The 27036-nt window shown below is 41.1% G+C and overlaps 2 protein-coding genes across 4 annotated transcripts; both read left to right on the top strand.

The window, feature by feature from the left end:
* Positions 1-139: 139 nt before the first annotated feature.
* LOC104958699 (zinc finger CCHC domain-containing protein 7-like) lies at positions 140-4640 on the top strand. 2 transcript variants are annotated; one of them, XM_010786469.1, is made up of 9 exons: positions 140-246; positions 806-993; positions 1152-1204; positions 1458-1568; positions 1927-2097; positions 2544-2579; positions 2826-2930; positions 3125-3242; positions 3715-4640. In XM_010786469.1, the coding sequence occupies exons 2-9, from the start codon at positions 900-902 to the stop codon at positions 4206-4208; spliced, it is 1182 nt and encodes a 393-aa protein (XP_010784771.1). In that variant the 5' UTR covers positions 140-246; positions 806-899; the 3' UTR covers positions 4209-4640. The 2 variants fall into 2 exon arrangements, with proteins under 2 accessions (XP_010784771.1, XP_010784770.1); XM_010786468.1 differs by having other exon boundaries at positions 140-993.
* Positions 4641-5154: 514 nt separating this feature from the next.
* On the top strand, positions 5155-17129 carry LOC104958698 (E3 ubiquitin-protein ligase RNF38-like). Of its 2 annotated transcripts, XM_010786467.1 has the most exons (13): positions 5155-5237; positions 5962-6495; positions 10259-10311; positions 10475-10656; positions 11229-11676; positions 12188-12325; positions 12419-12607; positions 13125-13286; positions 13384-13487; positions 14065-14146; positions 14247-14368; positions 15391-15490; positions 16092-17129. In XM_010786467.1, the coding sequence occupies exons 2-13, from the start codon at positions 6210-6212 to the stop codon at positions 16152-16154; spliced, it is 1929 nt and encodes a 642-aa protein (XP_010784769.1). In that variant the 5' UTR covers positions 5155-5237; positions 5962-6209; the 3' UTR covers positions 16155-17129. The 2 variants fall into 2 exon arrangements, with proteins under 2 accessions (XP_010784769.1, XP_010784768.1); XM_010786466.1 differs by having other exon boundaries at positions 5161-6495.
* Positions 17130-27036: the final 9907 nt, after the last annotated feature.

The following is a 27036-nucleotide window of genomic DNA, read 5'->3' as shown; positions in this document are numbered from 1 at the left end:
TAAATGGAGACAAACATTACAAATTACATACTACACTACGAGGGAACTTGTAGTCAAACTCCGTTTTTTTTCTAACGCTTTAGGCAGTTTTGGTTGTCCCACATTTTACATTCCGGAAACGCCGGTAAAGTGCTTCAAAAATATTGTAAACAAGAATGCAAGTCACAACCCTTTCATTTGTATGGAGAGAAATATCCATATGTTCAATTGTGTGAACTCGAAAGTGACGTGTTAGGTATTGAAACGGTAAGCGCCATTTGAAGTGCCATTATAGATTTGATTTCACTTGGTTCTGAACGCTAACTTAGCTACATTAGCTGCCTGGGCTACTACAGAGCTAATGTTAGCTCACTTTAGCAAAGCGCCGGTTAGTCTGATGTTAACCCACGTGTCGGTGTATTTAGAATGATTACAATCTGAAATCACCATTACATGTCTTAGTAGTATAGAAACACAACCACTAAGTTGGACTATCCCAAGTGCTAATTCGTTTTTTAAGAAAAGGAAGTGGTAAATGAGCCTTTATCCACCGCTGTTTGTAGCAGTGCAGAGAGCCGCCCGTTGGTGGTGCTGTTGTTCAGCTGCTGTTTTAAGGTTGTTGCACTATGGACTACAGCCAGGGAAATGGAGGTAATGGTGGTAAAGACAGCAAAGACGACTTTTTCTTTATTGAGGACTCCAATAGTTCAGATGGAGAACAACAGATGAAGTTCAGTCGCCAGAAACAACACAGTAGCCGTAAACAAGCTGCACGGATCAGCAGGGAGAGCTCTCCCCCCCTCATCCTCTTCAACATCACCTCTAGACGGACCCTGAAGCCCAGAGACCTGAGTCCTGCTTCCAGTTTAAATGTACAGGAGGAGGAAGAGAAGGACAGTGATCAGCCCGTCGAGGAGTGGATGATGCTGGGAGGAGAGGAGCAGGTGGGAGACTCAAGCATCCATCTCAACCTGAGCTACTGCAACAGCCCTCAGGATGACTCTGGACATGAAGGTTAGGATACTTGATCTCACGCTGTGTTAATATTGTGATGCTGTCCATTGTCCTATTTCAATAGTATTTGCAACGGCTTGAATTTAAATATAAATAATTGTGGAATACAGTTAGGCCTACAAAAGTTGATGTTCTTCTTGCTTATTTTTTGCTCATAGATCACACTGTGAAATCAGTGAAGGATACCTGGGCTGTTTCAGAGAAAGACAAGGTAACTTGGGATATTAAAATGCAACTTTCCACTGTTTTAATTATATTAATTGTTAAGAATGAATAAACTGTGAATATAATCTCTGAGGAATACATTCTTAGTGTTAATATAGAAATCTGTGTCGAAAGAAACAAATACATTTCTTCTGTTTGCCTGTCTGGTTTAATATTGCATTTGAAATCAGAATTATGATCCTACAAGACTGCTTTTTAAACATGATCTGTTTATGTTTTTGTCCTCTCGCATTATCAAGTGTGGGGCGGGTCAGTCTCTGCCCAGTCGATATTTTGGAGCTGGTCGTGCTCTGACCTGTAACATCTGCAACAGGACGGGACACCTTGCCAAAAGCTGCTACTACCACAGGGTAAAGAAACACACTCTTCCACCCTTTTTTATTTATGTACGCATAATAAACATTCATACTGCTGTTAAGAGTTGGAGTTCAGCTGATATCCTACCACTTACCCTGCGTCTGCTCAAATGTTGAAAATATTGCTGTGTCCTTCAACCAAATGATGCTGTCAAATTTAGAAATGCATATCAAAACATGGATGTTTTATATTAATATAATCAATTTTCCCTGTATGTTTCTAATGATATCTGCTTTAATGTTTCTTTGTTTTATAAACTGCCAAACATTGCACCAGGGACACTTGTTGATTGTTAACCTGTTGACTGAAAAGATCCTAAAACCCATATTTATTTTGTCTTTGTGTCAGCAGAAATGTCCCACCTGTATCCTTTGTGGGATCCAGGGCCACACCCAGAGAGACTGTCCTGGCCGCCCCTGCCCCAGCTGTGGACTCCCTTCCCATGGCCTCAGGTGCTGTGAAAGGCCCCCGCTGTGGAACCAACACTGCCAGCGCTGTGGGACGTCGGGTCACCTCTCTGATGTGAGTTTGTCCGTTAGCCCACCGATCTGGCTCCTTTAAATCTGTTAGTCAGGGTCTCTACCGGGTCTTAGAAGTCTTAATTCAATTTTCTGAAAACATGGGAATAATTGATGTTTGATGCTTAAAGTATCTTGTATTAAGGAAAATGTGTATTGATGAAATGAGTCACAATACAAACGGGTATTAAATGTAATTCGATGTGGTTGGAAAATGTCTAAAATGTATCTTGTTGAAACCTGCAGAAGGCTTGGTTGGTGAGTTTCTGTGTTGAAGGAAACTTTGAAAGGATTTGCCCATTGTGTGTTGATAATCTGTAGCCTCAGGTGTGTGTGGGCCTCTTTTACGAAGTGTTAGTTGACCTCTGCAGATTCTCAGCTGCAAAATACATCTTTCTGTATTCTTCCTCAAAAGTGTAATTGTGTCTCTTGTTTTCTTGGTTTCCCAAGGTCTGCCCTGACACATGGAGACAAAACCACCTGACCGTGAGTTGAAGTGTATACTTCAATGCATGTTTTTCTTCATCTGGCCTTCTATACTAAAACAAGATGCATTACACTACTTTAAATAAGAATGATAAATAACTTAAACAGGGAGTAGGTGGTAGAGGACCATCATCATCATGCTTTTATTAGGCTGTTGAAACTATAGGACTTGAATGCTTGGGTGTTTATTTTGTTAAATCAACTAATGTCTTTTTTTCCACTTTTAAAAATGTGCTTTTCTTCCAGATCCGGCTAGAGCTTCCTGTCAGGCCATGGACAGTTCACACCCTCAAACATAAGAAATGCCCCGCTTTCTGTTACAACTGCTCCATGAGGGGACATTATGGCTATGTGAGTGGCCAATTCAAATAATAATGTTCTTACTTTTACCCCCTATCCGTTCCTTCTTGCCTGCTTTAAAATGGTATCCCTGCCTTCCTGTTCATTCTGTTGTTTCTCTCTGCTTTCGTATATTTTTTGTCTTGGACTTTACTGTACTTGCTATTCTTACTTTCAATTGTATATACTCTACTCTTTGTAATCAGGAATGCGCTAAAAGGAGGATGATCAGTGGGACTTTCCCTTCCCTGCCCTATGTTTGCCACTATGACACCATGAAGGATGTCCTCCAACTTCATACCAGGAAGCAGAAAAGAGCCAAAGGTAACAAAATAATTGTTATACATTCAATAATGTAAACAATCACATATAATTGTGTATCTTTATCTGTAATTTAACGTTATATAAATGTATATATGCAAATTGATTATACTGTTGAATCAACAGATTAAGTTTCATTATGATAACTTTGATAAAAATAGAATTTACTGCAGGACTGATGTATTAGAAAGTGTATGTTTTAGCTATACAAACATCAGACACTGAATTCCTGGCTGTTTAGCTACCATTTGGTTCCATTTCTGCTGCAGCTTTAGTGAGAGCAGTGAGTACGTTTTGTTAAACAAACACAACGAGCTGAAGAGCCAATTCATAATTTGCTGAGTTTTTCTTGGTAAGCAAATCCTCTTGAATTACATTCAACCTATCATTTATATAAAATAATATATATTTGTTGGGAGGCAAAGAACATCATCTTTTCACTTATTCTTCAACTTTGTGATTGCCTTGTTTTCAGGACTTTTGAGCGCGGGACCCCTGGCCCTCTCAGACCAGAGGCCCTCGTCTGAAGCAACAGGCAAGAGCAGTGAGGAGAATCAGCCGGTCCAGGGGGGGAGCAGGGAGAGGCAGGAGGCATGTGGCCGGGCGAGCGGGAGTAAGAAGTGGCCAGAGAGGCGCAGGGAGAGACGGGAGGTGAAGAAGCTCAGGAGAGAGGCTCAAATCAGACGAGAGGGAGGACTACTGGTGACATCTGGGAGGAACTTTGACCGAGAAGTTTGTCCTGCAAACCCTTCCGGGGCTGCACTCCACAGTCCCAAGCAGACCAAACCCTCTCCACAAAAAAAGAGGAGGGATGAGGAAGGAGGAAGGAGCAAGAAGAGCAGAGAGACAGAGAGGTGGAAGAAGAGAGGAGGGATAAAACGGGGGGACGTATATCCTCATGCTGACACAGATATTGGTGCTGAAAACCTTCTTTCTCCAAAACAAAGAGTACGCCACAGACGTAGATAAAGTGAGATTCTTTTGATATTTTGTTTAAATGTTTCTCAAGGAGTTACTCCTGAAACTGAAAAAAAAAACATTGTAATTTTCTTTCATGTATTTATTGTCAAATAAAACAAATTAAAGGTGCTTATCTTCAGTTTAGCTAGTATGAATGTAATATTTTTACTTTAACCTTGTTTTGCAAGCTCATCTGCTACTTCTTTATACTAGCTGGGCCACATTTTGTGTAAAGATAGATTTCAACACACGGTATTTTGTAATGTATGTATGTTTACATGCTATGCCTGCTTTCTTTGCTCATATATCATGTGGTAGGGGCTTATATGTTATCACACTAGTTTTTTTGTTATATAATTTCAGTCATTAAAATATTTGAAATCAGGTCAAAGGAATAAAACTGTGATTGGTATTTATAAAGAGTGATAGTTGTACGGAAAATACCAGGACAATAAACATGGATTTCCATATAATTTGTTTTAAAAAATAGAGGGTTATTGTATGACGTCTGATATGTACAGCCATATAAGGACGGGGGTTTATTTGTATATGCTTAATCGGAGAAGGCTTGTATGCAACAACATATGAAGAGATCGTCTACTTGAAAAGCCGTATGAAGCCAGTAGCTTTCAAAGCGTTGTCTTATAGTATTTCTGGTATGAAGCTGCTGAATTATTAATGAACTGAGCAGCTGCCCTGGGTTTGCCAGACCAAAGTAGTCAAGTTTAATAACAAGCTGCTACTAAAATTGACGTTATCTGCTGATAATCAAACACATTTTTATCTTACAGGTGTTTAGCGACTTTTAACGTTTCCACACTTGTTTGTTTGTGTTATTTACTGACAAGCACATCGCGGATCAGGCCTGTGTGGAGCGCCATGTTAATCTGTGATCGATTAGTGTGGCCTTGACAGAGATGTGAAACTCCCATTGATTGATCTTCACACACTCCCCGCTGACCAGAGAAAACACTCGATAGCGAATGCGAGAGGGGATTTAAATTGGACAAATATTGTCCTCGCTACTTGACGGATAAGGTAGCTATTTGTTTTCTCATGTGGTCCGAGATAATCCGTTATTAGCATTGTGCACGGACTATCCTAACAGCGACCCAATGCGACGTTAGCTAGCTTGTAATGTCGACACTGTTGGACTTGTTTTCCCCACTAGACCCCGCTTCCTGTTAGCCTTGGCTAACTGGAAAATCGAAATTATGCTAATGAACGAGCAGGTATAGTTAACCAACGGAAAGGGGTGTAACGTTAATGCTTACCGTAGGATACCCGTGGAAATTTAGTTGGAATTTATGTGCAAATCTATGCTAATAACTTTGTTTAGCTGCCAGCTACCGGGGCAGCTGGTTTCCTTTTAGTTTGCTAGCGCACGTCTGCTAGCCATCTTTGCTTGTGTTGGGGGATTTAAGTATTAAACTTGACAAGCTTTTGGAGGCACAGGGCAAGCTATATTAACTTCAGCTGCATGTTATTATATGTGTCGGCAATGGGCTCACTCGTGTAGGACTCAACTGCGTGCGACTAATGCCATAACATACTTTATTTTCTTGGGGTGTTTTGCTGAGAAAAGACAATAGAGAACCCGAGACTCGTTCAGCTGCTAAAAGCCACAGATAACTATCTTCGAGACAATGCTATTTTTTACAACTGCTTTGTTATACCGAATCCTAATATAAGTACAATATTTTTCTATACTTGTGTACATTTATAATCGACAGTTATAAATAAATAAGCGGTTTCTCTTCAGTTGACCCGCACAGATTGCTGCGACATATGAGGGCTGTGCTTCCCTGAACCTTCAGGTATCTCCACTCATTAGACCCGAACAACAGCTTTAAATGCCTCAGAAAACACTCGCAGTAGCCAGTGGTCATCAGAGGTAACTAGGCGGATAGAGAGACGCGTAGAAGCGGTGTGAAGAGGGAGGCTCCTGCCCGTCTCTGGACGTCCATCTCTCCGCTTCATCACGTCCATTCAGCGCCACCCTCCCCAGCCATGGACCCCCCGAGGACTCGCTCGCGGTCTCGGTCTGGCTTCTATCATTTCGGTATGAACGGTAACGTTGGCAGTGGAAACGCGGTGGGAAACGGGAGCATGATGAACGCCAGCGGAGGAGGGGTGAACTACCCGCCGCAGAGCAACCCCGGCTGGGCGCCGCACCACGGAGGTCGGAGCTATCCGGAGAGCCAGCAGCAGCAGCAGCAGCACGCGCAGGGGAGCTACCTGTCCGCGGGGGCGCAGCGCCACTCTGCACACGGAGCCCACAGACACCCCGGAGCCGGTAAGCGAGCTCCAGTAAAAACAGGGCCTGCAGCCGGGCTAGATGCATCATTACACACACAGGATACACCCCCTGAGGGTTGAAGGCAAACCACTAGCAGCTTAACAGGCTTTGAGATATTTAACTAAAAGGCTTGGTGCTTTCACTGCCAGCTGTTGCTTGAAAGGCCAGCTATATGTCATGTCGGGTGGTGTCTCTACTTCAGAGGTTTGAATAGCATTTACTCGGGTAAATAGGGCAAGCCATGTCTACTAACTTTGTCTTACAAGTATTCAGCGCTGGAAGCAGTTCTGCATATGTGTAAGTACTTGCATAGTACCTGCAGTTTTTGGGTCGCATCAACATAGTTAAACTTCTTCCAAAGTCGCTTTAGATAAATGTTCTGTTGAATGATTGTATTTTTACTGAATGAGTGGAGGGATAGAAGACACTACATTAAACATGACGAAAATGCACTTTAGAATATAAATGTCATTTAAATAAATGTAATGTAGTGTAGGTCATTGCATGGTGCAAATTCTACAGGCCATCAGTAGGAATGTAACACTGCAGAATGTTCCTTTGGATAGTCCAGGCAGGGTGGTGCTGAGGGCCTGCCGGTCATATTATGTTACTCCTGTGGATTTAGTCAAGGCATGAGGAGAGAAACATTAGACAATCATTTAAGTAGCTCAATAAAATAATACTCTTTTATTCTTAGTACAATTATGTGTTGAGTAATATTCTATAATAATGAAATAAAATAAATCTGATATTTCAGTGCAAGTGTTGTGCATTCAAACTGTAATATTGCTGGCTAGTTTGAATATGTTTTCACTTCATCATCAGATCAGAGACCTGAATTCGCCTGGTGGTTTAGACATCCTACACACTCTGCTTCAGACTTCACACAACCTACAATATGCATGAGAGGAGCCTGATTTAAAAGAACAGTTTGGAGCCTTGAAATAGTTTGAAAATGAAATGCCTTTATCTAGCATTTGTATCTTTTGGTTTGAGATTGCTTACTGCTGCAATGCAGCCTGGCATAGTACAAGCTTCCTTGTATTTCCCCATCGACCCTTTCATCCATAAGCCTCTATTTCATTCAACTTCGATTTAAGCCTGTGCAAAGCTCTATATTGTCCTAAAGTAGTCAAACATGTTTCTTAGCTAATGTTTCAGGAGAGAGTAAATATAGAGAAGGTGTCATAGTTTCACAGTGCTTTCCAAACACAAAGAAACTGAGGAATGAAAAAAAAACGGTGTGTTGGCATGATGTTGGTTCATTCACTTTATTAAGTAAATCTTATTTTATTTCCCCAGTATCATTTACACGGTAGTGTAAGTTAAGTATGCTTTTAATGCATAACACGTCAAAAGTTCTTCTGCCATCCCAAACTCAATAAAAAGACAATAAAACATCAACCTAAAACCTTTTGAGGAAAAAAGAAGACGAATGAGAATCAAATGAAGCTGCTAGGGAAATTCAGAGTGAGGCTGCACCCCCGCCTCCTTTCATTGAATTGACACCAGCCTGTTTAGTGTTCAGCAGGTTTCCAGCACTGAGTATTGGAAAAGTAACTGGAGAAACCTTCAGTAATACCAGATTGGATTCCCTGAAAAGCAAAATAAGTGCTGTGAATGAACGAAAGCTGGCTTTTAATGGGTCTCTGTCGTAATGCTAGCACTGTTGCCAAAATAACCGGCTCAGAGGGGACTAAAAAAACACATGCTTCCCAAATTGAGAGACTACAGCTGTGTGGTCTGCCTTCCTCTTTACAGCTGCACACGTCCCTTCTGAGTCTGTGTGTATAACATGTATGTGAAAATGCAAAACAGTACTGTGCATGTTTAAGTGCACAATAACTCTCTCTCTTTTGTCTCTCTGAAACAATGCTTTAGGTCTTTGTTTAAGAACGTGGGCAAATTACGACTTGATTCCAGCTGATGCTCTTAAGTTCACCATCAGGCTTTCTGCCTTGTTTGTCAATTGTAAAATAATTGGTGTCAGTCTTCCCCAGCTGCCGTGCTCGGAGGAAACAAGGTTGTATCTGCTCGCCAACAGCACACGTCCAGTCTGGCTCACCATACCCTATCGCCCCCGGGGTGTATCAGCATTAACAGACCTAGTTTTCTGGCTGAGGCTCAGAACGGTATGAGGTCTGTAGAAAGAGGCAAGGTGGATGAATAAAGATGTAAGCCAGCGTGTTGGCCCGACTGTCAGCTAGTCGGTTAACTCACTGTCCCGCTTTTCTCCACAGCCACTAGCAGGGCGTCTTTGAGCTGTCACTATCGGCAGGCTTCACATGGCACTGGAGTGGTGTCGCAAAGAAAAGAAAGGGGTGGGGGGTAGCCTTTAGATGTGTTTTCTTTCTGGGTAGACGGTAAGGGCTGTTTGTATGAGGGAGGCATAGAAGAATACATATAACGGGATGAGTGGAAGAGAGTTTTTTCCCCTTCCCTCTTTTTGTGATTAAAGGTTTTTGGGGGACTGCTTAGAGGAAACTCTCGCCAGCCGAGTTCAAGGACATCCTTCTTAAGCTGCTGAAATGTCTGTGAGCACATGCTGCATCCAGATTGCACATGTGGTCTGTCAGATAATCAGCTGGGAGAGCATTGTGTTTTTCTGAGATTGTGTCTATGGCATCTATTTTTACACATAATAATCTCCTGTCATTGAAGAGTCTGTTCTGTTGATCTTTTTAGAGATCTGTATCTCTTGTCCACTAAAAACAGGAAAAAGAACGATGGTGCTGAGATGTTTTTGCTGAGCTAATAATTGTTCACTCTCATTATGGACACAAATGCATGTCAACACAAATACTTGAAATTGGTCTTTCTAATGATGGTTTGTTTCCAAAGGGAGTGCTCTACAGTCACTCCAGTTAATGAACATATTTCATTATCAATCAACTTTTGATTATTTTTCTTATGAATCCATCAAGTGAATGTCGGAAAACTGTAGAAATAAAGCATTTCACAAATTCTCAGATCACAAGGTGCTCTTCAAATACCTGGTGTTATCAACCAACACTTCAAAACCCAAATGATATTCAATTTATAAGGGTGTATATAAGAGAATAATGCAACAATATTCACATTTGAAAGCTGAAACAATCCAACAGATTCAGTTATTGCTTTACAAATGACGTAAACTATTGTGGATAAACTATTTTCCTTAACAGTAATTTAGAAAAAAGTGACGGTGAAGGTAATCTGATAACTGGAGATGAAAGTCATTACATGCATTCAAACAAAGTGCAAAACCAACAACATCAGAAATGAGAAACAGGTTGATTGCCAAATATGTTAACCAACACCAGGCATTTGCTGTGGTGTGCATGCATCTGATGCTCTGCTCTGTTTCTGCGAGTCTGCTCCGACTCTCCTTAGATCAGAGGGAATGATTTGCTCAGTGTTGCGTCTTCCAGGGAAGTATTCATCCTTTGTCCGCTTGTTGAAAGCAGGACATTCAAAAGCTGGTTGAGAAGAGAGACCCTTGCTGAGGAGGGAGATCTGTAAATCTTGTTAGTCAAGCCAAAGGGTAGAATGTACTTTCTTTGCTATCACTTGTTGATTTTGAAGTGTTGTAAAACTGTTGAGACACCAGCCAGGCTTCATAAGGATGCAGTGGGAACACAATCAAAGGCAACCAGTGTTGTTGCTGTTGTTGTTATGTTTCTGTTGGGTTACCAAGCGTATGTCCATGTTTCTTGTGATGTGGATATTATCCTCCGCCCTATCTTATCTAATCCTTTTTCCCCCTGTTTGTGGCCTGCAGGAGGATTGCTTCATTTTCATCCAGATAATGTGTGCAGTGAGGATCGGGATAAAGTAAGTCTGAAACATGAGCACGGCTCTGCTTTGCTCCTGGTTTGAATAGGATTTGTTTGTCATTGTTTGCTTTTATTATCCATTCTTTCCTTTTTTAGTCCTTCTCTTTATTTTCCTGACCAACCATCGCCCTAACCCCCCCCTCATTTAACTCTTTGTGCAGATGGAAGACAGCCCAAGCCCGAAGAGGCAGCGTCTCTCCCAGCAGACCATGTTGGATCTAAACTCCGCCCCTCCCTCCACTCCTTCCTCCCCCATTCGTCCCTGGGAGCTGCCCCCCAGCCGCAGACCACACCCCCACTACATGCCAGAGAGATGCCACACGCCTGTCCGCAACAGACGAAGGTAAATGTGTGTGTGTTTGTGTGTGACACAGAAACATATTGCCATTATCTTTATTAATTATTTGAAGCTAGTAAAATGTCAAAAGTAATAAGATCCATAGTGTATTTGTTTATATATGTATATTTTTTGTTTATTGAAATAATTGACATATAGAAGAAATAATCAGTTGTAGAAATGGCTGTTTATTTAGTTTAATTAAAAGCAATAGTTGAGTTGTGTTAAAATGACCGGTCCACAGCAGGCAATGTTTTCAAATCATCTTTTTGAATATATTTGGATTGTGGAATATTGGTTGCACAAAAAAAGATATTTAATGATTGGGCTTTAGAAAATGTTCACAGGTATCCCACAATTGTCTGCCGTTTTATAGCACACGTGATTAACTCATTCATCAAGAAATAATTGTTAGATTTATTGATAAAGAAAATAAATAATCCATCAGTCCTGCATTGGTCTTAAACCAGCCTGAGCTAACACAAAAACAAACGCTTAAATATATCAAAACATCATCATCATGCTAGTACTACCGATGCTCCTGTGGCTAACGTTTGCTGCTCTTCGTCCCCCCTCAGCCCTCCAATAAGACGCCAGCGCGGCCGGAGAGACCGCCCGACCCACCACCACCACCACCATGCCCACAACAACCACCACCACTACAACAGCAACAACAACAACCACCACCACCACCATCACCACCCCAACCCACACCACCATCACCACCACCACCTGCACTCCCACCACGGCCTGTCGCCAGGCCACCAGGATGAGAACTACCGTCACCAGGCCCCCCAGGGCTACCCCCCCTACAGCCAGCAACCCCCCCGAGGGCTGGGGCCCGGGCTGGACGAGCGCCCAGGTCACCATCCCCCAAATCCGTCCCCCAGGCCCCTCCACCAGTCTCCCAACCTGTCTCCCAGGATGCTGCACCCTGCGGCCCATCCACAGCACCCACACCCACACCCCCACCCACACCCACACCCATCCCAGCAGAGCAGTATGGTGCTGGACCTCCATGAGCAGGTGACTTTATGGGGTTATATGGCCTTGTTGTTGGGGTGAAACAGAAAAAAACCGAGAACAGACTGAAATGATTCTAATAGACTTTTCTAAATAACATAATTTGACTGGCAGTGTGACACTTTTTTTTTAAATTAAAAAAAATTAAAACCAGCAGCTAATGGGTGTATTACAATGTGTCAGAATGCATAGAGAATTACTTTTTCTTTGTTACTGTGGTCAGTTTGATCCTGAAAGCAGTTCATTTCCTGTCTTTTCGCAAGGAAATAAATCAACCAATTGTAAATGAAAAATGTTTAAAATTCAAACAGAGACTTCAACAAAGCTATTGAAGCTTGGATAATAACTCAACCAAGTTCACAATAATTCATATTCACACCAGATGCAACACAGAAAGTCATTGCTCTGTTATTTTTGCGACAATGTGGACCATCACCTTCTGTCCCCAGCTGCTCACCTTAAAATCACACTGTGTTCGCAGAGTTGCCTCTTAGCCTCTGTTGTTCCTGTTTAGGGTTCAGTTCCTGTATCGTATCCTGTGTCTCCTCCGGGACCACCGGGCCTGCCGCCTCGCTCCGCCCCTCAGCAGATCCCAGCATGCTCGGTGGTCTTCAGTGGACAGCACTATCCCGTCTGCAGCGTCCCTCCTCCTGTGAGTGTGTTTGACTTTTCTGTTACTGATGAGTTTTCAAAATACAGTTTGCAGCATCCCTTACTAAATTAAATGTTTCTTTTTCCCTGCCAGGTCCTTCAGACTTGTTCTGTGCAGCACATACCCATGCCCTACCCGTTCCCCTCACTGCTGTCCAGTGACCCGGCCTTCCTGCTCCCCCCTCCTCACCTCACCCACCCCCAAGCACACCTTTCCCACCACCCTCCTCACCTGGCCCAGCCGGGACAATTTGGACCTTATCCGACGCAGCAGGCCCGATCTGTGAGTAGCAATTATTTCATGCTTGTTTTTGTAAAATGTGATTGGCTATCTGATGCAGCTTACGTGGACTTTAATTAAAGTCTGATCGACAAGATTTGATTGTCATCTGATCAATTGAATATATATACTTTTTTTAATTCTTTGAATCTCTAAAAAGTACAGAGTGGTAATTCTGTGTGGTTTTGATATTGATGAATATTTACTGCTAATTAAAAAAGGACGTTGAAGAATTAAATTAAATAAATGCCAGAAGTGAAGTAGATAATGAAGTACAAAAGTTTGATTAATCCAATTCCAATGGTTGTTTATTATAAAAAATATTTGTACAGTTTGATAATATTTCTCTAGCCTGTGTCCTAAGCACTCATTAACAGGATTGGATCTCTTCTCTTCCTCCACCTCGTCTTATTCTTCTTCACGTTTCTCTGTTCTAGTGTATGAAATGTTCCTTATTGCTCCTGTGATTATTTACGATAGTAACATGTGTCTGTCCTCCTGTTCTTCTCCACCCTCGCAGCCGTTACAGAGGATAGAGAATGACGTGGAGCTGCTCGGAGAACATCTGTCTCTGGGTGCGGGCCTCCACTACCCCCCCGCCACCCACCCCGCCCTCACGCCACACTCCACCCAGCTTCACTTCCTCTCCCATGACCCCCTGCCACAGGAGTTCTTCGGAGTGGTGAGCGAATACGAATATTTCAACAAATGAGTTTTCCTTTAGAGGAAGTTATATGTGACTGATTTGTTCCCGTATGTTCTTTGTACATTTCCTCTAGTCCTATCCAAACTTTATTCCTCGGCGTCTCCCGGGGCGACGGTACCGTTCGCAACAGCCACTGCCACCTTCGCCTTACCACCCCAGCCTCCTGCCTTACTTCCTGTAAGTAGATCAGGCCATTAACCTACTAAGATAAGAAAAGTTTCAACTTTTTATTAATCACACAACAGATGACCTGATATTATTATTTTCAATATGGGTCACTAATATTACTGCAAACATAGTAGAAATAAGAATCCTCCCCCCCAACCAACCCCACACCTCCTTTGTAATCATCAGGATACATTTGACCTATTTGATACCTGCCCTTTGGATGAGTTATACCTGGAGAATGCAAGAGACGGCCATTTGAAATCACTAAGAATGATATATTCCCTGGTATTAAGAAGAGAACAGTAGAATTTATTTCATTTAAACTACAGAATAAGAGTACATTGAAAAGGATATTGGATATATTCTTCAAGATGAGGGATTTCTGAGAAGTCTTACTTATTTAGACATAAGTTTAACCTCGAAAGAAAACGTAAAAGGTTAGAGCAAGAGATATATTGCATGAAAGGTTTGACTAAAACAGGGCGCATTAGCTATTTGAATATGCCTGTGGTAAAAGAAAGTTAGCTACGATTGCACAATGTAGTTGCTTCTTAGATAAATTGAATCTAAACCTTCCCCTCTGCAGTTCAATGCTGCCAGTCCAGCCCACAGGTCCTGCGATCAGTCTAGAGCTGGATGTAGACGATGGAGAAGTGGAAAATTACGAGGTGCGTCTTTATTTTCTTTCTTTCTTCTCTTGTCTGTGTGTTTGCCGGATACAGACTCTGATTCTCATATTGTTACTGATGGTTTTATTTCCCCTCACAGGCCCTCCTGAACCTCGCTGAGCGTCTGGGAGAGGCTAAACTCCGAGGACTGACTAAGGGAGACATCGAACAGCTTCCTTCCTATCGGTTCAATCCAAACAACCATCAGTCTGAACAAACACTGTGAGTGCCGTCATTCTGCAGACACCAGCTCATCACTGGTTGGTACGGTGAATTAGGAACCTCAGGAACCTGACAGAGGCTAATGTTAATCAGTGTGTGAAGTTGTTCATCATATTTGTGCTTTTCCAGCAACAGAAAGCCTAAAACTTCTTTAACTCAACTTAAAATTGTTTACTTATAAAGCACCTTTTTAAAAGAAAACAATAATACATAATATTTGCTAGAGTTAATGTTACAATAATCAATTAATATATCTAATAGACGGGGATACAAAAATGTAAAACAAAACAGCAATTACATTGATTAAACAAAGTATTACGTGAAAAGCCATAGCAAAGAAAGAGACGGTTTAATGAGATGGGTATTTCATTTCCTTTTAGAAATACCAAAAGAGCTAACCATTCTGATATCTGGAGGAAGTGGGCTCCACAGTTTATGAACAATAAAGCAGAAAGCTCTCTCACTGATACTTTTATGAGACACATAAGGAACATCAGGAAAGGCCTTTAGTGATCGGGTCGAAACGTTACGGAGTCAGGTCATTAAAAGCTTTATAAACAAGTCAAATAACTTGGAAATCAATTTTAAAATATCCAGTATTTGCAGTGTCTTCGACAGAGAGGTCATGATACATTTTCCATGTTTTGGTCAAGACGCTGGCTGCAGCGTTTTCAACTAGCTGTCATTCATCATCGATAATCCAGTGAAAACATAATTGCAAAACTCTAAATGGCTAGTTATAAAAGCTCAACTAGGTTTTTTAAAGATTGTCAAATTGAAGGCATATACAACAAATATATACATTCTGTTTGTTTGGGTTAGCCATTGTAAGAAATGCATTCAAAGGTTTGGTAAACATATTGGTGAACATCCAAAAGCAATTCCAAGTTTCCCTAATCGTGCGTGAGAGTGTATGTGTGAGGAAACAGATGGAGTGTATCAGTAATTATAGCGTTGAGGGCCTTGAACAGCATCTCTCTTGTGTTGTCGTGCATCACATGCTGATACATGTTGTGTTGCAGGTGTGTGGTGTGCATGAGTGATTTCGAGTCCCGCCAACTGCTACGAGTCCTGCCCTGCAGCCACGAATTCCACGGGAAGTGTGTCGACAAGTGGCTGAGGGTAAGTACACTTGCCATTAGTCTCCGTACTTTTGGTGCTATCAAAAATCTAGAATTTTGGTATCGACTTTGTACAGAAGTATCCGTTACCGTGACACCCCTAGCTGTAAGCGCTCTGCTGATGCTGCTTTTATAGACCCACTCTGGCACCTCTTAATTATAGAAGTGTAGTGAGAATCTCCCGCTTCGAGACATCTGTTTGATAACAGAAAGAAGCAGCAGGCTTGTGTCTACATGTAAATCCAGCACAGAACAGTCGGTAAACCACAGCAAACCCAAAGACTGGAACATCTGAGGAGCTGTACACATACTTCAACATTTTATTTCCCACAGAAAATGCAAAAAAAAAAAAAGTTCTCGAACACCAAGTTCTTTCATTAATCACAATACAGGCTTATGTTTTAGAGGCACGGCAGCATCGCCCCAAAGCCTTAGTCTAAATCCAGTTATAGTGTTTACAGATTGAAACAAATCTAACAAAGACATGAATTACTGTCCAAATATGCAGCTTTAGAATTGTCAGTGTGATTGATAGGCTGCCTGAAGATGTGACTGCCTTTGAAACCCTAACCAGATCTTTCTGTTTCCTCTCCCGTCCTCAGGCCAACAGGACGTGTCCCATTTGTCGGGCGGACGCCTCGGAGGTCCAGAGAGACTCGGAGTGACCACACGAGGGAGCCACATGCTCTTATTGTCTGTTAAACACGTTCAGCACTACCTGCTCCTGATGTATTGATACACATGTACGTGCTTACACACACTCACCACACACACACCCACTTCCTTGTGTTTCTGTGCAGCACGATCGGCTCGTTTGATAACCTTTCAATCTTCATCCCTTCTCCCTGACATTTTATCTGACTTTCATCAGAGTCCCTCTTCATTTTACTGTCTGTTCACATTCATTCAGGCCTGTTCTTTTCACCACGCCTGACCACTATACTGCTGTGGTGTGTGTGTGTGTGTGTGTGTACACGTGCTTGCACCACGACTGTGCAAGCGTTGTTCGGTCAGCCCTGTAATGCCGGGCTGTGGTACATGACTGTGTCTGAGTGAGAGAGTGTGTGTGTTTAGAATGTGTGTGTGTGTGTATGTTTGTTAGAGAGAGAGAGAGAGATTTTTAGCTGTCTTGGAGCATGCCTGAGTTGCTGTTGTGTATTGAGTAACGACATGGGAGAGTTTTTGCTCTCAGTGACTGACTCTACTTCCTGTTTGTATGTTAATGCACTGTCTGTCTGTATGCATACTCTGTGTGTATGTATGTTATAGACTTAAATCTTTTTTCTCTAGTTTGACACTAAGGGTCCATGCTGCCACTATATTTTCTCGGTTGCCTCTTTGATCCATTTGTTTCAGTAGATTATTATTGTTGTTATTATTGTTATTACTCTACCATTATAAGTGATTGTTTTCCTGCCTGGCAGTTACCTCATCATTCCGGTTTTGATCATCTTTCATTAAAGCGCTTCACGGCACTCCTTTTGAAATTAAGCACATTATATATTTTTCTTTTCTTAGTGGAAATAAGTTTGTCTGTGACTTTGCGGTGGCACATGTGTTACATATATACATATATCTATATATACTGTATAAATCTATGAATATCTGTATACCAAATAAAAGGCTTGATATGAACTTTTTAAACTTAGCTTTTTGTATATGTATTTTTCATTTAATTTTTTTAAACGGCACATTAAGAGCTAGTGATAAGGTTTGGTTGTGCTCTGTTAGGTTTGAAGTGGTGGTATTATTAAAAATGACACTGACTGCCGAGTGCTGCTTTGGGTGGCTCCATCTTTTCGGATTTTGGTCTGGAGGTGCAATGACTACAAGCTGCCACTGGGCGGCGTTACTGTTCTTCTCTAGACCACCATCCCTCCCTCCACATGCCCAGGTTGTGGTCCGCCCTTGTATTATATTATTTCTACCGTAACCTACTCTTTGGTTCATGGGTAGACAAATGCAACCAAGACATTTCACTAAATATTGTTATAATGTTTAACAAATCATGCACATGTACAGAATCGTCAGCAACTCTTGAGTGACTGTTACTCAAAACGCTAACTTCCTGTAACTCTAAATTCTTAATGTGTAGCATTTTTGCACTCTGGGCTGTGTATCAAAAGTGGGATTTCCTTGAATCACTGTCGACATGGTAAGACAGTAAACAAACGAAACTTCGCTCTCATGGGTTCCCCTCGGACTCTTGACCCTGCTGCTGATAGACCTGTTATTGTTCTGTCACACTCAATCGAAGGTCACCGGCCAAGGCTGTTTCCCTAAGAGAAAGATAATGGATGTATTCCCCTGGTCATTCAGTTCAGCTCCGAAATGTAATGGGTTCTCTTCCTCTATCCACCTACCTGAAATGCACTGACAAAAAGGCCAAACAAACAAACAAACAAACAACTATCTCCTCTAAAACAAGGACAGGTAGGTGCTAAAATGACTCTGAAGCAATAGAGCATGGATGATTGAAGAAATAACACTGAAAAAGTAATTATCCTATAAATGAATTCATGAAATAAGAAAAAAAGGTATTCTACAGCAGTCCAAAACAATGTAGTGAGTAACTGAGGTTTGAATATAAATCTGAAACTGAGAGAACTTAAGTTATAAGAACTAACAATCAATCAGATAAAGACCAAAGTAATTAAATGAACCAATAATTAATCTAACCCCCCCCCTTACAGCACACGTCTGTTTCCCTCTCTGCACTCATCTGTTTCCCTAGCAGCACACGCCTGTTGTCTAGCGCCGTCTGTTACTGTACATGCTAACACAGTATCCATGTTTGAAGGTTCAAAGGAAAACGTCACTTATGGTTTGCTGCTCAAATGGTTTTAGCGATCCTCTTAATGGAGCTGCTTGAGGTGCAGAGAACAAAATGTGTCTTTGTTTTTCACCGGAGAAAGTTCACACAGCCTGTTCACAAAGAATGAGACGAAGAGGGCACAAACCCCCGAGGACAGTTTTCATATTCTTCAACTTTATCGGACATCGTGAAATCATAAAGGTTTTGGAAGGACTTCTAATTAACGCTTCCATGTTTGTGTCATCATTCATTGTGATGAAAAGCTATAAAAGACTAATTGAATACTGACTTTAATCGTTACAACTCACCATGCTGTTTATTTCCTCTTTCCCTCTTAGCCTCTCAACCTTAAAAACCTCACATTTGCTTTTAACATGAAACTGCATGTTGGAGGTTTGCATGTGTTGATCCGACCAATAGATTAGAGGAAACATGCCATGTAAGTATAACCAGTTCAAAATATGCTCCCATCACATCTTAAAGAACAGTTTGATCCTTTCTGAGTTAAAGTGTAGAAAACCACACATGTGATGCTGAGTTATTCCATCTAAAACCTCCAATAACGGCTTCCCTTTTAAGGGCAGAGAGGATGTAGTCATGTTTGGAGTTCATCTTTAATTAAATGAAAAACCTCCTGGCAGAGGCCGGATGACGCACTTAGCCTCCATCCTTGTCTCTTGTGCTGTCCAAAATTTGCTTCTACTGTTTTTTTTAGTTTTCCACCCCATCCACTAACTCACTGCGTTACCTACTCCCTTTTTTCTGTAATACGCATCTCAGTCCCCTGACCTGAAGTCTATCACCTGCCTTTTTTTATATTTGTCCATGTCCTCTGCAACTTTTGTCCTTCAGTGACTTTGCTTCTCTTTGTTCACCCTCCTTGTGCACTGTCCTCTGTTTACTCCCTCTTTCCGTTCTCTACTGTCTTTTTACTTTGCATCTTCTCTTCCACTCTCCTCCTCTTCCTCTTTGCCTCTGCGTTGATCACCACCCACTCATTTAACCCGCTTCCGCTGCAGAGCAGTGAGGTGGAAGGGATGGGAGATTTCTGCCTAAAACTGTCGGCCCAGTTACTTAACAGTCACATTTCATAACCAGGGTTTTACGAGGCCACAAGTTACCCTCTTTTCATGGCAGGTGAGCCATATTAATATTGTAAATTCACATTAAGATCGAAGCTGCAGTGGCTTTTTTTGATCTCACATTTACTTCCTGACTGCTTTGTAAGTCACTTTAACATTTGTACAAACAGATAATGTTTTCTTGGAGTGTCATTATAGCTGCTCAAGAGGAGTCCAGTGGTTACATTTGAGTGTGAATGTCCTCCTCTTTATTTACACTCCAGTCACTTGTTTGTGACTGGCTGTCCCGTCTTTCACCTGTCCCCAGACTGTTGACAAGACAGCTTGATCCTACCGAGTGGCTGTGAAGAAGAACATCTTTAATTGGAGTCGGTCAGTTGCAGGTCAATAAGAGCGGAAGAAGAAAACAACTTGCAAGAAGAAGGTAAAGCAAAAAAAAAATTCATTTTTCAACTTCTTCAATTCATATTATGTACACATAGCCTCCTGAAAACAACGTGTGTTCACAATACATGGTTGCATGTGAGTGTATATTTAGGATGCAGAAGTTCCTCTAAAAAGAATCAGAGCTCGAAGACATCACTTGCTGCCTCAAACTGAGCCGTCTGCACAGGTACATGTTTGTGTTTGGATGTGTGTGTCTGTCCTCTTGCAAGGACAAAGTAATATTGATTTTTCTTTTTTAGATTATTTATAAAGGACACTGCAAATACACATTGTGACATTGAAAAGCAGCGTTGTATGTGGCGTCCAGCTGAAGCTAGTTGACGTTTTAAGTTGTTAGGACATTCTGGCCATCTGTGCTTTTCCCCAGTGTTTTCATCGTAGGACAAAACAAATGTCTTCTTCATTCATTTTCATTCTTTCCTATCTCTGAGAGGAAGAGAGGAAAGGCTTTTACACCTCTGCTGCCTCCAGCACTCTTCTTCAGGCAGCCCACACTTTTAATATGCAGTTGCAAGAATGGGTGTGTGTGTGTGTGTGTGTGTGTGTGTGTGTGTGTGTGTGTGTGTGTGTGTGTGTGTGTGTGTACAGCTGGACCATGAGTCGTAGTTTGTTCGTTAAGATTGCATATGTATTTTCAAGTATTGAATAATGGAAATTGAGATGCACTTTATTCTGAGAATTCATCATGAAAGCTAGCAGTTCTGATATTTCTAATTTGTTACACATCTATTCTTACTATGATGACCATTTTCCATTAAATGACTCCAAGAAACCCTGACATTTTTCATTGGACATTTAAAGGTTTTTCTGTTTTGATGTGTCCGTTTTTTAGGAAGCTATTTGTGTTTAATTGAACAGGGAAAGAGGACACATGCAGTTAAGGGTTGGAAGTCAGATTTGGATTATTATTCACTCCTGACAATTAACGTTGTACTTATGGGGACTCAAATGCAAAACTGGCCTGTCCCAAAGTCATAGAAAAAGGAATATAGTTTTTGATAAATATTTTGATAACACAAAATTGGACTTGCAGACCCATGAAGTAGAATTTTAGTGGTGCAATACATATGACTGATGTTCAAATAGAAGGATTATGTTTCGATATAAACAACATTGGCCATATTTGCCATCGCTTTATTGTGTTGTTCCCTTCTCCCTCCCGTTGGTTATTATTTTATATCCACTATGGTGATGGTGTTACATCAGTTCTCTCCACTGATGTAATTTTATTCTGATGCCAGCTGGCTTGGTGATTTTCCTCGAGGGGGCAATTTTTTATTCAGGCGTTTAATGTCAGCCTTTGCCAGTCGGACAGGTCAGGTCATGGAAATAAGATTCATTGCTCTATCCAGGTGACTGTTTCTAAACAAAGACAATTGAAAAGTATTGCTTTCTGTTAGAAATAAGGGTTGACCAACAGGTCAGAGTATAAATGGGTGAATATGAGTCACATAAGTCACCCTTTGACAGTCATGTGCCATAACTTACCAGTGGTCTGTGAGATGTTTGGTCCAACTGTCATTTTGTATTATCTGATGCAGTAAACTCACAAAATGCACATCCATATTTAAGTCGGGTCATGAAAAGTTACACGAAAAGGAGTGATAGACTAAGCTTTTCAGCTTTTTCTTTTTTTAGCTCCAAAGCATTTAAAACATTATTTATAGATAGTGATTTTAATATTCAGAAAGGAATAATCAAATGTGGTTATTTACCTAAAGAAATCTCAACTGGTAACACTTTAAAACCGTTCTTTGCCAAAACACAACTAAGGATGACTAAGAAATATGTTGCACTTTACACAAAATGATATTTTAATTTGAAAAGGAAAATAGAGTGTGTACGAGTAGCACTGATGGACCTTTGAAAAGGTATTGATTTAGTAAATGGTAATGTGGTTGGTGGTATGGCATGGCTTCCTAAGTCTATGAATGCTCTCAAACTGTATGTTTTGTTGAGTGGCGTCTTCAACAAGATGTCACTTACTCACATATTAATGGTAGCTAATTAAGAATTACAGGAACAAAATGGGTTAGAGGTGATTTCATGTAAGAAAGTTCCCTGGATAGATTAACCACGGACATTGCAGTATTTACATTTTTATTTACAGGAAATACTTCTGCTTTCTACCACGTATTTATATAAGAAATGCTACCATATAAATGCCCATTGAATTGCTTTTTGTGTCCATATTATTGTACTCTTTCTTTATGTGTGTGTGTATGATGTGTGTGCAATGCTTGTTTATCTGTTTGTTTATATGTTGATTCAGGATGAGGTGTTGACTGCCGCCTGTGCAGCCGCCTGAGTCAGGTGTGAGGTCAGCCATGGACTGAGTCATGGTGACATAACACTTAACGGAGTGCTAACCTCTCAGTCACACACACATTCACACACACTGCTGTCTGTTCACTGACTTGTGTCTGATTTGTTGGCCAAAAAAGAACTAATTTGCCCTCGGTTGCAATCTCCTTTGAGGGTTGGAGCTCAATCTCTGTCGAATTACATTACATGACATGTTACTTGTTAGATGCTTTTATCCAAAGGGACTTACATACTCAATACTGCCAAAGGCACACAGGGGGATAGGCAATTGGGGTGAAGTGTCTCAGGGACACAACGACATGCTGACTGCAGTGGGGTTTGAACCTGTGACCCCCTGATCCCAACACCAACCACATCCGCCCGAATGCTTCTGTTTTTTCCTCCACTGTACAATGTGTGTCAGTCGTTCCTTGGTATGGAAAGACACTTGTAGTTTAACCATATTCTTAGATACAAAGTAGTCGAAGTGCATTTATATTTCGGCTGTCATTATTATTATCTATTCATTTATTATTGTATTATTTACTGTTATTTCATGTTTGGATTTAGATTTAGGTGATCTAAACTATAGCTTGCCCCAGCTAGAGTTTCATTGATTTCATTGAGATTCATTGAAATTCATTGATTTTGTTTTATTGCCAAAATGCCTGTGTGCTTTATAAGTATCTAGTACTAAAGAATGATTTACATTAAGCTGCGAGTATCTTATAAAAAGCTTCTTACAATTGTACTAAAAGGGCAACAGTCGGCTGATACTGTGAATATGAGATCGTTTATCATTCCCAGTATCATAAAACCCCCAAAGCCTAGCACCATAAGTCTCCCTGACGCTTTGGGCTGCAGCAACCTTTTCATGCTCCAGATCTGACCTATTCCATAGGGCTCATGTGTTCAACAACACATTGTATGTTCTGCCCCAGATAAGTACTTCACATCTTGTTCTTTACGCTGCGATGCAAGCTTAGTCCACCCTATAGGGACTGTGTGGGGTAACAGGAGGTTTGAATTAGGCCATGTCTTTGTTTGTTTTTCATTCCCCTTCTGTTCAATCAATGAGAGAAGACTGGCTAGTGATATAGTGCAATGTATAACTTCATCCAAACTGTTGACACAGTGGATTGAAGTGAGCTCTGTTGAGTGTGGCAGCCAATTCAATTACTTTATTCTGCAGAAGCAAACACAAGAACATTTGAACTTGACAAAACAACTTGCCTCCAGGTCGATTAACTATCTGTTTTGAAGCATTTCGTGGTATAACATCCTCAATAGTGAATGGCTTTGCCAATTAATTATTAATGACACTAGTCAGATTTTCATTCAAATGCAGGGAGAGTTTTAACCACATTTTGATAAAAACGATTTTCTCAAGACAAAAATAATTTCTTAACATGAATGCCAATACACTCTTTATTAAGTTCACATTCACACTCTTTAAAATGTGTTATACTAACGTCAAGGATCTCTTTACTGTTGTAACAGCTGTTGCTCATTTAAAATCCAAGCATTGCAAATGAGAGGTGAAATGTTGCTTGAAGCTATTTCTATACTGTCATCTCCTATTTAAGCAAATTATTAACGTGTGAGTAACAAACCTACCAGTGAAGACAGATCCTGCTTCACCTTGGTTCCATCTGTTGAAAGTGAGAGGGACGAAAGTCATTCCAGGAGACACGCTACAGTATAAACCATTTTATTATTCATGAGTGTTCATGTTCATGGGAGTGCACCTCGAAATATAAAATGTAAAGCCAGACCTGCCTTTCAAGCCAACTACAAGTGCGACTGATACACTGACACAAAAAATGTATGTGTGGAAATAGTGTTTTCAAGCTTTTGAGCATTTATCTTTTTCCATACCACATATTTCATCTGTCAAATGAAATACAGACTTACTCAGTTTATGAATTTGTTTTGCAACCTTTTGACCGATCACTGAACACAAAACACTGACCTGCATAAGGGCTGAATAACATTATAGTAATCAATTAAAGCATGGAAACTGAATATGATATCAAAAGAGTTACATTGTTCGTATGTCAGTGTCAGATATTTGCTGGTTTCATGGGCACGCTGTCAGTCAGGGTTCTCTGATATTTACGGGGTCCTAATGTTCCACTGGCCACAGTCTAAGTAACAGTGATGTGCACACAAGATGTGCCCCTTTAATTTAAAATCTAAAGTCACAAAAGTTGTGTTTTTTCTTTCTCAACAGTCTTATTTGTGGTTTATCATTGCTGATTATTTTAGAACTCTTTTAAATGTCAGTGTGTAAATTGCACTTCTGTGTCCTTTACAGGTAACTTTCAGAGTTGAGGAGAACACAGGTGAATGAAAGGAGTTATGTGTGAAGGGAATCACATTGTTATACACATCACTCAAAAACTGTACGTGACTTGTTTTCTAAAATCGCCAGCTTGAATCGTAGCTGTGAATGAGTCTTTTTGTAAATATTTGCAGTTTAATGTTTTTTATAAAATCCATTAAATAACATTGTCTTAATTAATTTCAACGAATCTCTGGTCTCTGAACAGGAAACGTGACTGTGTCACAGCAACATGCTGGATTGTGTAACGCTGTCATATTTCCCCAACAGAACATGTGTGTTGGGTCCCGGCTGTCAGATTGCTGTTTCCTCAGGATTATGTGCTGAATCTTCTTGGCCTGCAGCTAAGATGACATGAGAGGCTTTATGTGGAGAGGGGCTAACATAGAGACAGCACAGCCATGCATGTACACACCGCCCTGCACACACGTTCGTGTGAAATCCTGAAACTTAGAACATACTTGAGTTTGCTCACTTCCTCGACTTCCAGAAATGATTTAGAGGGCAAACTTGGGGCTTCCACAAAAACCCACCTTCCTTCCAATGTTACAGAAAACCAAATGAGCCAGGGTGTAGCAGAGCAGCAGGGAGACTCAGAAGCAGCATGGAGACATGCTCTGAGGCTGTGGGCTCCGACAGAACATTTAATTGAGTTCAGCCTTTGATAAGAATCCTGCCATTTTCCTAACATTTCCATCCGGGAGCCCATCAGGGTTTATATGCCTGTTTGGTTCAAGAGGGATGAGAGGAGAGCGATAGGGTATGAGGAGGACTCCAGCAGCAAGAGCAAAAGCAGAAAGAGAAGAACTGGGAGCAGATAAGAGAAGGTGAAAAAAGGAGCACATGAATGGAAAAAAAGAACTTAAAGGTCACCTATTATGCAAAATCCACTTTTTCATGTATTTTCTGCATAAACATGTGTAAACATACTCTGTGTAAAGAGATTCTGAAAGTTTCAGGAAAAAAAGATTCTCTCTCTTTTTGTCCTGATCCATTTATATATAAACCTGTCTGAAAATTAGCTTTTGGCCACTTTATGATGTCATAACGATTTTTTGGCTTGTGTAACTATTAGCCAATCACCAACCAAGGTACCAATCACTTGAATCTCCTCCTAGAGCACCATTGTGTTCTTTTTAACCAAATATCTCGCAGAGGGGCGTGGGGAGGGGCTCCTTATTTTCATCTAAAGTACCAGACAGAGAATCATCACTTTTGAAACAGGGCTGAAACAGAGGGGATTATGGGATGCTGCAATGATCTGTTTGGTGTTTGGAGCCAAACACTTCAGAGACATGTTTTGTATAAAACTGAGACCTATATTGATGAACAAGAATATAATGGGACCTTTAAGTGGAGTTAGATTACAAATAAAGGAGACAAAGACTGAAGGCACAGATAAAGAAAGATTAGAAATAGATAGAGGATGAGATGAGTTCATCACTGGCACATCCGGGACGTCCCATCAGGGTGTTGTCATTGCTCCAACAGAGCACGGCAGACAATGACCAGCTGTGACAGGCTACTAGTCTGGAATTGAGAAAGCCAAATCTCATACTGTCAGCCTAAGACACAAATGTCCCCCAGACCCAGTGATATGAATTTATGAAAACAATAATGCCGACCTGGAATCGTCCACTTCATTGGGGCGCAATGTCTGTGACTGCTGCCTGGAGGCAAACACACACAATGTTAGATGGGTGGGAGGCTCTTTGGAGAGGAGGAAACAAAACAATGTTAACCCACTGAAATGATATGCAATGAGATGCTGCAGCTGCTGGGAAACATATGCAGATGTTGTGAGTTTGTTGTGATGCAGAGTGTGTGTGTGTGTGTGTGTGTGTGTGTGTGTGTGTGTGTGTGTGTGTGTGGAGGAGGAGGCAACGAACAACCAATCTCTCGTAGAGTCTGATTTAGTTTCATTCCCCTTTGTGGACACCTCAAACGATCCGCGTAAACACATTCTTAGGTTATTTTTAGACATGCTATCTATTACGTATAGACCGGATAGGAAAGTTTAGGCAGATGTTTATGTCCTCTAGTGTGAGTCGTATGGCCGCATAGGATCTTTCTATTCTGGATAAGTAAAATTTTTAGATAAAAACATCTATTTGGTGTTACATATTTAGGAACTCAGGTTGAAAACTTGTTGCGGTTATTTGGTTATTTGGTACTCCTACAAAAAAACATTAAACCTCAGTGTACACAAGGAGGCACTTTACGGTAAGATACAAATCAAAGGGTCACAAAGTAAAGTTATTAGTAAGTACGTTTAAGTGAAAGACGTAGTATAATCAGACTTGGTTGGTGTGCGGTCTCGGAGTTAGATTTTTGGAAGATTAAGTTGGAGTATAACATGTGTCGGAGGGACGATACACGGCACATTGTTTGAGGGAGGGGTGTGTGGTGTGTGTTGGTGTGTGTGGGTTGGTGTTGTGTTGGTGTGTGTGTGTGTGTGTCGGGTGTTGGTGTGTGTGTGTGTGTGTGTGTGTGTTGTGTGTGTGTGTGTGTGTGGTGTGTGGTGGTGTGGTGTTGTGTGTGTGGTGTGGTGTGTG

Source organism: Notothenia coriiceps, unplaced genomic scaffold (assembly GCF_000735185.1).
Source record: "Notothenia coriiceps isolate Sejong01 unplaced genomic scaffold, NC01 NC01_scaffold00029195, whole genome shotgun sequence".
Lineage (NCBI taxonomy): Eukaryota > Metazoa > Chordata > Actinopteri > Perciformes > Nototheniidae > Notothenia > Notothenia coriiceps.
This window is presented reverse-complemented; position numbering and strand designations above follow the sequence as displayed.

Excerpts from the sequence above, each read along its gene's own strand:
- LOC104958699 (XM_010786468.1), top strand. The coding sequence starts at position 606 with ATGGACTACAGCCAGGGAAATGGAGGTAATGGTGGTAAAGACAGCAAA. Across the intron at positions 2,931-3,124 it reads TGAGGGGACATTATGGCTAT|GAATGCGCTAAAAGGAGGAT; the intron begins GTGAGTGGCCAA and ends CTTTGTAATCAG. Across the intron at positions 3,243-3,714 it reads GAAGCAGAAAAGAGCCAAAG|GACTTTTGAGCGCGGGACCC; the intron begins GTAACAAAATAA and ends CCTTGTTTTCAG.
- LOC104958698 (XM_010786467.1), top strand. The coding sequence starts at position 6,210 with ATGGACCCCCCGAGGACTCGCTCGCGGTCTCGGTCTGGCTTCTATCAT. Across the intron at positions 11,677-12,187 it reads TGCTGGACCTCCATGAGCAG|GGTTCAGTTCCTGTATCGTA; the intron begins GTGACTTTATGG and ends GTTCCTGTTTAG. Across the intron at positions 14,369-15,390 it reads CATCAGTCTGAACAAACACT|GTGTGTGGTGTGCATGAGTG; the intron begins GTGAGTGCCGTC and ends GTTGTGTTGCAG.